At 39.4% G+C, this 15,452-nt stretch overlaps 1 protein-coding gene across 3 annotated transcripts in view; it reads left to right on the top strand.

Annotated features, from left to right (window-relative positions):
- lrp5.L (LDL receptor related protein 5 L homeolog) overlaps positions 1–5,909 on the top strand; it is a 117,252-nt gene extending 111,343 nt beyond the window's left edge. For all 3 annotated transcript variants that reach the window (XM_041589121.1, NM_001085694.1, XM_041589122.1), the window contains 2 exon segments: positions 394–491; positions 4,524–5,909. In XM_041589121.1, coding sequence (XP_041445055.1) covers positions 394–491; positions 4,524–4,785 — 360 coding nt within the window. In that variant the 3' untranslated portion in view covers positions 4,786–5,909.
- The last annotated feature ends 9,543 nt before the right edge of the window (positions 5,910–15,452 follow it).

Genomic DNA, 15,452 nt, shown 5'->3' with positions numbered 1-15,452 from the left:
AATGGGTAGTTCACCTGAAAATTAACATTATACTCACTGATATTTTCAGTATTATTCTAAGACAATGTGTAATTAGACTAAAATGATGTTTTTTTTTTGTTTGTTTGTTTTTTAAATTTTATTATGACTTACATCTGGCAGTTTGAGCTTAATTATCCTGGTGATCAGGCAGCAGTTTGGAAGATGAATAGGAAAGGGTGTGGAAAATAAATAAATAAAAGGATGGGGGGCTGTATTAGAGTTAGCAACATCATGCTTAGGAGTTAATAAAAAAAATGCATTCATCGTGTTCAATGCTTGACTAATGCAATTCCTATTTCACTTTGACTAGGTGGTTTATGGTAAATAAAATGTGTGATTGTCAAGTATATCACTTCTTGCTTTTCTTTATAGATATTGAATCCACCTCCATCACCAGCAACAGATCGTTCTTTATACAACACAGAAGTATTTTACTCCTCAAACAGTCCATCTACCACTAGATCGTACAGGTAAGGCTTTTCTATTACACTCATCAGTTAAAGGGGATATTCACCTTTTCCAAAGTAGTAGGATTTTGCAAAAGAAACTTTTCCAAATAGGATCAGTTAGCAAAAATTTATAGTTTCCATTTTTTGCAGAATTTTGATTTACCCAATCTCAGTGTAATCTCTGTTGCTGAGATCAGCAGCGGGTACAAAACTTCTGTGAGCACTGCCATGGCTTTTTTTTTTTTTTTTTTTTTTTTAAATTTTTAATTTATAACCCCCCTAACCATGTCACCCCTAAGCATGCTGTTAGTGTCCTAATAACACCACAATGCCACTAGTCCATGGGCTTGGGCCACATATCTAACATTGGCACCTACAGAGCTTAGGCCTCCGCTTCCCACTAGGGGATGGAATACTGCCATGGCTTTAAGGGCAGAGCCACACGCGGAGAATTCAGGGAGATTTAGTTGCCCAGCAACAAATCGCCTCTTCTTCGGGCGACTAATCTCCTGAATTGCCTCCCTGTCGTCCGAAGTTTCATCAGAAAACAAAGCGCTCCGAGTACCATCCTGTCGGCGATTTAGTTTCTAGCCGGCAGGGAGGCAGTTCAGGGAGATTAGTCGCCTGAAGTAAAGGCAATTTGTTTTTTGTGGCTAGAATCTAAATTGCCAGCAGGATGGCACTCACAGCACTTTGTTTTCCGAAGTTACCTCATGAGGAAACTTTGGGCGACTTCGGAAAATGAAGTGCTCCGAGTGCCATCCCAGCGGTGATTTAGATTCTACCCGCAGGGAGGCAGTTCAGGGAGATTAGTCGCCCGAAGAAGAGGTGATTAGTAGCCAGGCGACTAATCTCCCCGAATCTCCAGTGAATTATTTATTATAGTCACTTTCAGCACGATGTTATGGTGTAACCAGCCTTCCACAGGCGCATATACAAATGGTAATAGCTTACAAATATTTAAATCCTTACTAGCATCAACAAGTAGCAGCAGCTCCATACTGTGGCCAGGTACATAACCCTATAAACATCAAAGTTGTCCAATTTGCAAACAGCTGTCTAACCTTAAATCACAGGTAAAATTTGGTCCATACCACTTGTGTGCCAGGGTGCATCTACATATATAAACCAAATAATGGACCAGACCCTGCAGTTGTTTTTAAACTGCAACTCTCATTATTATGGGACTAGTTTCACAACATGTTTTGAGTACATGTGTAACTAGTCCCCAAATAAAGGAAGTTGTAGTTTAAAAAGCACTGCAGAGTCTGGTCCATTATTTGGTTTATATACAGTATGTAAATCAAAAAAGTATTGCTACCTAGTAGCCTACTACAAATTGGCACCATTACAAAAGTGTATCCGGAACCAGACTTGTCTGTACATTTGTCTCATATTATAAAGTACAAAGTCTGAACATTAAAGCACAGTATAGTCCATGTCCCTATAGGGGGGTTACTATTGCATCCCCCTTAATGATTGTGTTACACTGTCCGGAACCACAAGGTTCCATGTTTTGGAGAGTCTTGCATGTTTCTCCCGGGTCAAATTTTATCTGCCAAATTTATACTTCTTTTGTGGGAAAACTGTTGGGGCGTTAAAAGACTTTTCCCATTACATGAGCTTTCTGCAAGATTGACCAATGATTAAACACCATTTTTTTTTTACTTTAAGGGGTGGTTCACCTTTGAAATAACTTTTAGTATGATGTCAAGAGGGATATTCTGAGACAATTTGCAATTGTGGTTTTTTGGCTTTTTATTCAGCAGCTCTCCAGTTATTCAGCAGATCTCCAGTTTGCAATCTTAGCGATGTGGTTGCTATGGTTTAAATTACCCGAGCAACCATGCACTGATTTGAACAAGAGACTGAAATATGAATAGCAGTGGGCCTGAATAGAAAGATGAGTAATAAAAATTAGGTATAACAATACATTTGTAGCCTTACAGAGCATTTGCTTTATAGAAGGGGTCAGCGACGCCCATTTGAAAGCTGCAAAGAGTCAGAAGAAAAAGACAAATAATTATAAAAATAAAAAAAATAAAAAAAAAATAAAATTGAAGATTTGCATAGAATTGGTCATTCAACAACATACGAAAAGTTACCTTAAAGGTGAACCACTCCTTTAAAAGCCCATATTGACTAACGAGGGATTCTCTGCTCTGTTTTTTTCTTTCTAGTAGAAGTGTTTTTTAGCAATTCCCTCCAGTCGATTTGCAAGATCTCATGTCCTTCACAATGAGAGATAATCATACCCTTTTTTTTATACAGATTTCTTTTTATCTTTTATTGTATTACAAACCCACAGAAAGAAATAGTATTTTAGGACCAGAAAGCTTCAACACTTCCAGTACAATAAGGGGCATCCCTAAGGGACTTACAGTGGGTGAGAAGGATAACTTCCTATGATGCTTGGTATTTACAAAGCAGCAACATTCTGATAAAGAAATTTGTGTAAAAAGGACACAAGATGAGATCTTACAGAGTGACAGGAGGGAGTTGCTATACTAGAAAAAAAAATCCCTTTTTTAGCCAATATAGACCTAAGTAAAAACTGGAAAAAATGGTGATGCATCATTGGTCAGCCTTGCAGAAAGATCCTGTAATAGGAAAAGTCTGTCCCACCATTATTTTCTCAAAAAAAGAGGTAGGAATGTGGCAGATAAAATGGTGAACCATGCAAGACTATAAGATTTTTAGGCCCTCCAAAACATGGAACATTCCCTTGTTTGGGTCGCGGACAGTGTAACTCAATTATGAATGGGGATGGAATAGCAACATTTCTGCTGGAATTAAATGTGGTATCACCTTTGGAATGCATGCAAAGAGGCTTCTGGTGGTTTGTGTTGACCCAAAACTAAATTAAAGCACTTTGTGTTTGTCAAGTTTACATTTATAATTTGGTAATTTCCAATATTATCATAAACTTCTGTGCACCCTAATGTTTATTTATGAAGGCCCACCAAACTGTGCACTTTTCAAAGTATGGCTTGCAATGCCCCCTTGCTTGTCTATCCATCAGGGAAAAGAGGTAACATCTTCCTTGACCTGCTTGAAACATGCAGTTCATTAAATCTTAATCCTGTAGTTTTACTAAACCCTAATAAAATGGTATTCAACTATGCAAACTGATCATTAAAGCTTGAAGCAGTTCATACAGGGAATGTAATAGCAGGTGTAAATAGAAACCAATCAGCATGTAGCATTCTGTTTATGTACTACTGCACCATTATATTGAAGTCTAATAAATAGTAGTGTACTATAGATGTTAATACACCCAATTCCAAGTGCTAAGGGGCATATTTATTAACATTGGAGACAACCCTCACCAGTGATGTGGTCCATTGCAACCAATCCGCAATTAGGTTTGAACAGTCACCTACAAGTTAGAAAACAAAAGCAATGCCATTCCCCCTCGCTCCCCAGTGCTTACTGTACTTGCACAGGAACGGGTTCAGGTGCGCATCACTAATGCAGAGAGCGCAATCTGCACTAGTATTAGTTGTTTAATAACTGGAAATTAGTCTCTTTAGGGCTATTCCACACGGGGAGATTGCCTTGCGTTTGCGGTCGCGGCGACAAAGCGCCGCGCCAGTCGCCGCGACCGGCGCAGGCGACAGTTTTGTATGGGCGCCTATGTAAAAACGCCTGTGCTAACCACACCAGGCGATGCGCTTTTCAACAGTCGCCTGAAAAAGCCTGGCGAGGCATTTTCAGGCGACTGTTGAAAAGCGCATCGCCTCGTGTGGTTAGCACAGGCGTTTTTACATAGGCGCCCATACAAAACTGTCGCCTGCGCCGGTCGCGGCGACTGGCGCGGCGCTTTGTCGCCGCGACCGCAAACGCAAGGCAATCTCCCCGTGTGGAATAGCCCTAAAAGTTACCAGGAGCAGCTTTTTGCAGCCCCTGGTAACATTCTCAACTCGCCTCATGGCAGCAGCACCCCTGTCACTTTAATGCTCAGAGAGAGAGTTTTCACTTAAAAGTGGTTGGTCAGTGGTCTCTTTCTCTCTTGTTAACTAAATGACTAAAAATATTATGCTTCTCTTTCAGACCCTACCTTATAAGAGGGATTGCTCCTCCAACAACACCCTGCAGTACGGATGTCTGTGACAGTGACTACACCACAAGCAGATGGAAAGCCAATAAATACTATATGGATCTAAACTCTGACTCCGACCCTTACCCTCCTCCACCTACCCCACGGAGTCAATATATGTCAGCCGAGGAAAGCTGCCCGCCTTCCCCTACCACAGAGCGGAGTTACTTCCATCTCTACCCCCCACCACCCTCTCCATGCACAGACTCTTCATGACCCCCACGAAAATGGAACTTGTGTCCCTCCAGTGTAAATAATCTTAAATAAGAACAAATATATAAATATATATATATTTTAATGATTTTAAAGATAAATAGAATTTTTTTTTATAAAAGAGAAAATAATCGGAAAAAAAAATGTGAATACAATGGGTTTGGGAAGGGGCTGTGAAATTGTACAGTAAAAAATATTTATAATTTTGCTTTTCTTTTAATTTAAGTACAGCATGCCATGTTTCTAATGGAAACTAAAATGTTAAGTTTGTATTTACGGCAGACAAAAGACTCTGGACCCTTTTTCTGAATAATGATAAGCTGTGAGGTTGATGTTTTAGCATTTTTATTGTATTCGTTCTAGTGCCCATGAGTTCTGTTTGGTGGTTATATGTCAAGGGGCCCCAATCCACTTTTATTCACAGGAATAAATGCCCTACCTAGAATAACCATGACACAAATACGGAAGTAAAATGGATATAAATTCTAATGACAGCTGCATTAAGGGGCTGACAAGTTTGCCCAGGAGCAGTAACCCCTAGCAACCTGGTGATGCATTGCTCTGAGTTACTGCTCCTGGACAAACTTAGTGTCTTTTATAACATAACCCCTTTGACTTTTATTGTGCACTAATGTATTATTTATTTAACAAAGCAACCAAACATCAAGTTAGAAAACCCGATTGTTAAAGAACATGACGCCTCTCTTTAGTAGGGGAGAAGAGATAAAATGGCCAGGGCCAAATGTAATGCAGGTAAGTGAGGCCACAGTATTGGAGAAAGGACTTTATGGGTCGGGAACATTCGTTTTACTTGCCTCATTTAGAAGACAATATTTTTAATGTAATTTTGTATGTAAACAGTGAGGTGCGTCAGAACATCCAATAATATTACCAGTACACATACCTGTTTAGCGGTAAGTCTGCCTTCTCTTAAAGGTTTTTTTTTTTTGCTCTGCCTTTTTCCTCCCAGCAGCCTGTTTGAACGATACAACAAATGTGCACGTTTTTTTAATGCATGTTAATATCATGAATGGGTTTTACAAAAATATAACCCTGCTTTCTCCCCTTATCAGAATATGAAGTAATTCAATGTCTGCAAAAATGCACCATAAAGTTATATTCTCGTTTGTATTGTCTCATTTCATAATTGGGTCCTTTTCATCCCACTTAATGTAAAGTTACAAAGCTGAAATCTCAAGAGGTATGAAGGGCACAATGCAATTTTAGCCACAAATGGTTAAATAAATAGTGTAATTCATTTTTTTTAGACGCATGCAACAAAAATTGTTGTTGTTCAAAAAATTGTTGTTGCTTGCAGGTAAGAGAGTGACTGACTGAGTGGGGGGTATTCTTTTCAGCAGAGGTGGGCCAAGCCAACCGGGTGCCCTAGACAACCTGGCCAGCCACCAGGGCCGGAACGGGGTAGGCAGAGAAGGCGCCCGCCTAGGGTGCAATGATGATGGGGGCGCACTTTTAAGGGGCTTTTGTTTTCTTTTTTTCAACCATAGTTTGCTTGGCCTTTAATAGTTTAACAATTTTATAAACCGCTTATTCCAACCCCCTCTTGCCCGTGATTTGTACTGCGGGCACTCCCTACCTCCCTCTTGGCTGCTGCTGGCACATATACATATTTGGGGGCAATATGATGGATTTTTGGCTCCTGCTGGCATAGGTACAAATGGGGGTAATATGATAGGTGCTGGAACAGGTATACAGATGTTTGGGGCATTATGATGGATTTATGGCTTCTGTTGGCACAGGTACAAATTAGTGGCAATATGATGCATTTTTTTGGCTGCCGCTGGCATAATTACAGACTGGGGATAACACTATCATGTATGTTTTGTCTTATGCTGGCACAGGTACAGATTGGGGGCAATCTGAGGGATTGACTGCCGTTGGCAAGGTACAAATAGGGGTAATATGATAGGTGCTGGCACAGGTACATGTAGCAACATAATGGCTACTGGCACAGGTACAGGGGGCAATATGAATGGTAAGGTGGGAAAAAACAGGTAAGGAAAAGTTTACCTGTACAAGGCAAGCGGTGTCTAAGAGAAATATATGTGATATCATTATTGTCCAGGTGGTGGTGATAAAGAGACTTGTATCTTCAAGTGAATCTAAACCCTAGTGATACAATACCAACAGAGGCAGAAACACACTGCTTATACACTGACATATGCTTATATTCACAGGCAATAAGTGATAATAAGAACAAAATATTACTGCATAAAGCCCTAAGGGACCTGATTTTGCAGCACATTTGCAGTTGTGCCTCACCTGGCCTGACTTTTGCATCAGATTGCAAGCAGCAGGTATATTGCTTCTCAGCACCTTATACCCTCTCACCCTGTACATTCTGAATGATTCCTAATATTGGGATCTTCCATGTGGAGCAATATGCTTCCCACCCCTTATGTATGCAGCATTTCCAGACACAATGAAGTAATGCATACAGTGTGGTCTCTATTCTAGGTATGAAAGAAGTTTCCCCTCTACAGAAATTTTCTTGGGGCCCAGGGTATTTTGCAATATTATCTTTGTACTTTGATCCTTTCTTAGATGAGCCCAAAAATGGCTCTCAGAAAGATGTTCTGCAGCTTTATTCAGTTATATAAACATGTTTAACAGAGTAGGAAAAAAATTACACTTTCATGTTATAATAATTCCATTTATAAAGCAATAACCAACAACTGTTTTTGTTTCCCTCCTTTCTGCGTAATTGAGGGTGTTTATTTAGAGATAAACACCCTCAATTGATTGATTTTTTTCATTGCCTGTCTTTGTGACAAATTGACTCTAAACTGCTTCAATAACAGCTCGATTGTGCATAAAGTTTATTATATTCAATGCTTTGTCAAAAAAACATATTAAATCTCTGCTTCCGGATGTACACTGTAGAATGGTGAAAGGGCGATTCTGCAAAATCCGAGGTGCCGTACCACATCTTTGCCTAGACTGCTGAACTGGAAGCTAGTTCTTGCTGCTGTACTGAGGATTTTAAAGACCTCTGCAGGATCTTACTTCTGTGCTGCAAGCAGGGAAGGAATATCCGCAGCTTAATTTACTTCTGTGAGTGCTGCGAGTGGAGAAGGAATGTCCGCAGCGGTAATTTACTGGGTCCTCTGTGTTACATTTATGGCTGATCTGCGTGCTACCTTTACAGTTCGCAGCACTGAACGAGCTAAAGCAAGCTTAGGAATAACCGCTGCGGGCATTCCTTCTCCACTCGCAGCACTCACAGAAGTAAATTACACAACGGACATTCCTTTCCTGCTTGCAACACAGAAGTAAAGCTGACCATAGATGTAAAGATTTTTAAAACATTCGATCGTCAGCGTGAGACCACGATTATCTCGGAACGATCGTACGAATTGACCATCAACTATAAAGACCATTTCAGGTGATATTGCCAGGAAAACACAGGGTAGCTGCCTGCTTGTCCCTGCAGACATAGATAGATTGCACTGGGACCGATAACATTTTTTTTAACCTGGACGATCAATTTTATGACAGATGTCGGCCGAAAAAATTGTAAGATGTGTGATCGTTCAAATCCCACTATCCGCACGATACTTTCAAAGGATTGGTCGGACTTCGCTTAAGTCAGTCGTTCGGCAAGAGAAATCTTTGCGTCTATGGGGATCTTTAGTCCTGCAGAGGTCTTTAAAATCCTCAGCACAGCAGCAAGAACTAGCTTCCGGTTCAGCAGTCTAGTCAGAGATGTGGAGCGCCGCCCCTCGGATTTTGCAGAATCGCCCTTTCACCATTCTACAGTGTACATCCAGAAGCAGAGATTTAATATGTTTTTTGGACAAAGCATTGAATATAATAAACTTTATGCTCAATAGAGCTTTTATTGAAGCAGTTTAGAGTGGATTTGTCACACTTTTTTTAGTGTTACTGTTCCTTTAAGAACCATGACGTTGCCAAATGAAAGTACTTTTTAATGTCACAGTTTGCTTTTTTTGTAGTTAAAAAAATATAAATCGTTAATATTTCTGAATTTAAAAAATTAAAAAAAATTCAAGACAAGCCATAGGCACTGCACTCTGCATGATAATTAAAGAAGTTTAAAGAAGTATGGTAAAAATGCTGCCATAAGGTTTGGTTTGTGTACCAGCCCAAGGCAACCACAGCCTTTAGAAGACAAGATCTATGCCCCAGTAGCTCCCCATCTTCTTTTCTGCTGATTTACAGCAAATGCTCTGCGCTGTTGTCAATTGCCTGAGCGTAACAATATACTTTATTAATTTAAAAAGAGAAAAGAAAAGTAAAACCCCGTATGTGTTTATATTCTAGAATCACTTAAGAGTTTACACTGCTGCCAATAATTAACTAAAAACCTCTAAAGTGCCTGTGCTTATCTATATGAAGATCACCAAAGTGCTATGTGCTAAATTATATTATACGGTCAAATTAATAAAACTACAATTCATTAAACATTCTAATACATCAATTTTAATTAATAGTGATACTTAATAGTGCACTTTAGAGGTTTTTAGTTAATTATTGGCAGCAGTGTAAACTCTTTTTAAGTGATTCTAGAATATAAAGACATACGGGGTTTTACTTTTCTTTTCTCTTTTTAAATTAATAAAATATGTCCAATTGGTGATTGTACCCCGCTGTGTCCTTTCAAGGTGATAAATTGCTGAGAATATACAACCTTTTGATAATCGTAACAATATACTGTTAATTTACAGCATAAAAGGCATGACACAAGGCTTAGTAATTAATTCAGGTTCTCATTGTATGGCAACTCCAAAACCAATGCAATTTGCATCAGAATTGAAGGATCAGTCCTGTAGCATCAGTTTATATGGCATGCAAACCTCAGTAGGTCGTTTGCCTTGTTCATGAGAGCTTACATAAGAGAGGAAGTGAGACATATGGCAAAGGTGAAAGTGTGGGTGTAGCCCTCCTGTTGGTTAGTAGAGTGATGAGAAGTACAGAGTAAGAGATGAATACCAATACTTAGTGGATATGTGAGCAGAAATTATGGAGGGGCTTGGTCGGTAGTCAAGTTACTATGGACTAGAATGAAAAGGTGAGTTTTAAGTTTTGAAAGCCTGGAGGCTCTGAGTGTGTCTAATGGAACAAGGTGGAGAATTCCAGAGGCAGGGTGCAGCACCTGGAATGTCCTCGATACGGACATGAGTGTCCAAGTGAGTTGAAGAGATGAAGGTTGTGTGCAGACCAAAAGGTTATGTACTTGACCATTTGTGATGACCCTTCAGTTTAAGCTTTTCAACAGTTGCCCAGAGCACGCCAAGCATGAGCAGGGTCACTGACATTCTTAAAATCCAAAATGGGAAGTTCCATTCCGGAGCTTCGAAGGACTGAATCATTATTGTTGTTATAGAAATGCTTTAGGTTGAAGCTGTAAGTTTAGTTCATAAAATACAGCATTTATAGCTATGTTGTTATTTAGGGTTTTGTTATATATATATATATATATATATATATATAACATATGAACCCTACCACAGATCCTATGCGATAGATACAAATAAATTGGATACTGCCTCTGTTTGCAGCAAAAAAAACATGGGGTAATTAAAAAAAAAACAATTGGTTTGGTGTAGAAGGAAGGTACATATTAAGGAACTACAGCATTGGACTGGTCCACAGGGATACGAGAAAAAACTACTGGAACCCAGGTGTTAGCGAGACCTCCTCCTTCTAATAATTTGGGAAGACCATGAAATAGTCCATTGTAAAGACAAATGACTAGGAGAATAAAGAGGATGAGGGAGGAGAGAATGAAAATAGTTGGAGTGGACACATGGCATCCCAGTCCGACACAGAGAAAACATGATTCTTCCGTTTAGAACCTTCTCGAATGCCCATGGGCAAAGTTTGTCACCAAAAGGGATTAATATTTACAGATCCTTAATTGTTTCAAATAATCCATTTCATTATCAGACAGAGGTCATTGAACTAATACTAGTATTGGTGACCTCTAATGCTCAGCATTAATTACAGCAGCAGCCCTGTCATTAATAAGGTCAATGTCAGGGAAACGGATTGTACATTAAGTCAGGATATGACTATACTTAAATAATCCAATAAGTCATTTCTAAAACATTTGACTCTGATAATGTAATAAACAGCAGTGGGTGTTTTTTACCCCTAAAGAGCAGAAGTCTGATGAAAAGTAGATGCAGGGAAAATGACTTCTCCTTACAGCATGAAACAAACCGCATTGGTGTCATTCTGTCCTTGTCATTAGTTTGAATCATCCGAAGTGCAGCTCTCGGCCTATTCTAATCATTTCATTGCAGGGGAATTGAGGTTTTATTACAATGGAAATGATTGCTGTAATCATTCGGAGTTAAAGTAGGCCTCGGCTAGAAGCATTTTGCTTGGCACAGATTTCAATTCCAACAGAGATTTCAACCATGTGAGTAGAATTTTTGGTGGACTTGAATTAAAAAACAAAATCATTAAAAAAAAACCATAAACCCTTTGAAAGTTATTAATAAGTTGATTAGGATTCAGCTAAAATAATGATCTGTAATCCCAAACCATATCACCTGGCATCTCTTTCTGTAAGCAGAGAATAAAAGCAAATATGCAGTTCCCTAATGCCAGATTTGGGTGCCAGTGCCCTAAAGACAAACAATAGATCATAGGCACAACCTTCTAGTAGATGGCTAATTCTAATAGAACTGTCTCTGTTACTGACTGGTGCACCTGTTTCCATAGGCTGAGGTATAAAAAGGGATGTTTCCTTTAAAGGAGAAGGAAAGCTACAGAGGCATTTTATTGCCAATAGATTAGCTGCAATAGTGTAAGATAGAATGCTATATTTATTCTGTAGAATGTTTTACAATACCTGAGTAAAAAGCTCTAGAAACTCTCTGTTTGTTTAGGATAGGAGCTGCAGTCTTAACATGGTGTGACATCACTTCCTGCCTAAATCTCTCTCTGCTCTGGGCTCAGATTACAGTAGAGAAGGGAGGGGGGGAAGAGGAGCAAACTGAGCATGCTCTTGCCCAGGGCAATGAGGTTTAAGCTGAAGGCAGAAAGTCTGATATAGAAGCCCATGTGTACACAATAGATGGAAAGAAGTGCTGTGTTTCTTTTGACAGGGGACTCAGAGCAGCACTACTTTGGGGGTTTACTGGTATATTTAGATGGACCTTTCTGATAAGGCTTACTTAGTTTTAACCTTTCCTTCTCCTTTAATAGTACAGGTATGGGATCTGTTAACCAAAAACCAATTATCCAGAAAGGATGGATGTCTTCCATGGACTCCATTTTATCCAAATAATCCACATTTGTAAAAATGATTTCCTTTTTCTCTGTAATAATAAAACAGTAGATTGTACTTGATCCAAACTAAGATATAATTAATCCTTATTAGAAGCAAACCCAGCCTATTGGGGTTATTTAATTTTTACATGATTTTCTAGTAGACAAGGTATGAAGATCAAAATTACAGAAATATCTGTAGTCTGGAAAACCCCAGGTCCCAAGCATTCTAGATAACAGGTCCCATATTTGTAGTTTCCGTTAAAGTGTATGTGGAAAAAAAAAATAATTGTAGCTTGTGATAGAACACCATTTTCTACATATGAAGCTTTGAGTACAGATAAAAAAGGTCATTTATGGATGCAGCCACAAGTACGGTTGCTCTAAAATGAAAAGATTGTTAAACATGTTGTCAATGCCAAGTGCTATTGTGTCCGTCATGCTGAATCATGCACAAATACACATTTCTACAAGGGAACCATGGAGCCGCCACCCTAAATATACTACATTTTGCTGCAGTTTAGCTCTATTGTTTTTCAGTCTACTACACATTTTCTAGTATTTATGAGAATGCTGCCGGCTGTAATTTGTGCAGTTCCTACGGAAACAGATTTACTATGCAGCATAGTGACATGTTGGTCCTAAAGACACTTTACAAAAATCTATGGATTAAAGCAGTCTGGGCCAAATCGAGGGGAACTGGTGCACAAGGTCGCCTCCACCACCCAGTGTAGCTTGAGTGCTTGAGAACCAAACCAATTCATTTTTGCAGCCTATTATTATTACATATTAATAAAGCTCCAACATATATTTTGCATCACTTCACAATACATGGGTATATTCATTAAACATACAAAGCAGTCAATATGCCTACTACTTTCATAGCTAGAAGTAGTAGACCCCCTACCCCAAAACTAACCTCTAGTTCCAGCTATGAAAAGCAGTAAATATAATCCTCTCTTCTTTAAAGTTATACTGACACTAATAACTACTCTTCAGAATATTAATGTAAATGAACTTGTTGATTGTTTTGTGGATGTCTGCTTTTTAACAAGTTTTTACTTGTAGTTCCGAAACCTGACTTTCCCTTCTCAACTCCTCATTCTAATGCTAACAGAATACTGCTGGCAGCCCACCCTCATAGAGGAACATAGGGAATCAGATACAATATGTACTGTAAAAACATCTGGCAAATTATCTCTCTCTCTCTCTCTTTCTCCGGTTATTGCACTTACTTAGGGGTAAGAGAGAGCCTGTGGAGGCTATGCGCTACCAAGCCATAGATGCATTCGACATAGAGCACTGGTCCCCAACCAGTAGCTCGTGAGCAACATGTTGCTCACCAACCCCCTAGTTGTTGCTCCCAGTGGCTGGGAGGCAAGTTTTGGTTGTATAAAAACCAGGTGTACTGCCAAACAGAGTCTCCTGTAGGCTGCCAATCCACATAGGGGCTACCAAATTGCCAATCACAGCCCTTATTTGTCACCCCAGAGACTTTTTCATGCTAGTGTTGCTTCATAGCTCTTTTTATATCTGAATGTTGCTCAGGGGTAAAAAACGTTGGGGATCCCTGACATAGAGTAAACATAATCCAATTGTTCCAGTACTCCGGGACAATTCTGTAACTTCTCGGCCTATAAATAAAGGATCTGTTCACCTATATGCCAGAACAAAACAAATAAGACTTCTGGTCTGCGTCTTTTCTCTTGCATGCAATCTTCCTGCAGTTGACATCCCTTCTTGTACTTATAGACGACCCTAACACCCTCAAGGAATAAGCCAGACTATCTTCCTTACTGAATGGACAGATGCCAGCTTTCAGGTTAAGAGAGCACTGAAAGATTGGTGGGAGATTATCAATACAGATGCCAACTTACCTTTTTTTGGCAAAAAACAACCTTTAACAGCAAATAGAAGAGGGACTCTTATAAGAGGGGTACTTGGCTTGACAGACCCTTGGAACCGGGATGTTACAAATGTACAAATTATCTTATGTGTGGGGGCATGTCACAAGGCACCTACTTCACACACCCGAGAACGGAGGAGAAATACAAAATTCAGCACAGAGTTACCTGTATGACTGATCACGTTGTGTATATGGCTTGGTGCCCATGTGGGCATAGATTCAAGAGACAGCTCAAATTGCGTGATTATTACAAGGATAAGGAATCTGTCCAACCCACACCATTTAAGAGTAAGAGCAACTTTGACCCCCAGAATACAGCTCCCTCCATTTCCACCCAGTTACTTGCTAATGATTCTAGGGTTATACAACAGAACAAGGCCAAGAGCTATTCAACTTTGAGCCCCAGAATACAGCTCCCTCCATTTCCACCCAGTTACTTGCTAATGATTCTAGGGATATACACCAGAACAAGGCCAAGAGCTATTCAAACCTCTCTGCAATTGAGAGAGAAGCAATCAACACTCTAAGCAGACAATACACTGATAATAAGACAAGCAGATAAAGGCGGTGCAATAGTCTGATTGGACAAAGACTATTATGCTGTGTAGTCATGGGGGCAGCCATAGTAGATAACACACCATTGAAATAGAGTTTAAAGTAATGACCCTGGTCCAACTTATTGGAATTCAAACCCTTCGATTGTAATTGTCGTCTGACACACGTCCATACATAAATTACTTGATAAAACTTTAGAAAATAGGAACCCCGCCTATATTAAATTACCACTTAATACCGGATACTTATTCAGCAGATATGTCTCAATTATTCTCTGTTTACTGTGCAAGGTAAATCATTAATCTTTTCTTAAAAGTAATAAATATCACTTTAAAATTTTCACCTTGACAAAGCTTTGATGCGAAACGCGCATCAGTGAACTCCTCCTTTTTATAACAGAATTGACCTTGCTTTATGCTTAATAGATGGAGGCTTGCCCCACAAGCACCAGCATTTCTAGAACGTTCGTGTACAGAAGGGATGGAGGGTGCAGCACTTAACCACCATTATCCTGAAAGCTTTCAAGATCTGAGACCAATCTTTCTGCCTTTTAACTATCATGTCAATCCCAAACAATTAAATGCTTTGGATTCATTAATTCTCCAGAAGTATTTATGGACCTCAAAGTGCAATAGAGTGTATGAATCTGAATGACAACAATGAGAGTGACTGATGGAAGGTGTGTGTATATACTATTGGCTTTTATTCCTGTGGGTCACCTTTAAAGGGATACTGTCTTGGGAAAAAACATTTTTTTCAAAATGAATCAGTTAATAGTGCTGCTCCAGCAGAATTCTGCACTGAAATCCATTTCTCAAAAGAGCAAACAGATTTTTTTATATTCAATTTTGAAATCTGACATGGGGCTAGACATATTGGCAATTTCCCAGCTGCCCCAAGTCATGTGACTTGTGCTCTGATAAACTTCAATCGCTCTTTACTGCTG

This window comes from Xenopus laevis, chromosome 4L, assembly GCF_017654675.1.
Source record: "Xenopus laevis strain J_2021 chromosome 4L, Xenopus_laevis_v10.1, whole genome shotgun sequence".
Lineage (NCBI taxonomy): Eukaryota > Metazoa > Chordata > Amphibia > Anura > Pipidae > Xenopus > Xenopus laevis.
This window is presented reverse-complemented; position numbering and strand designations above follow the sequence as displayed.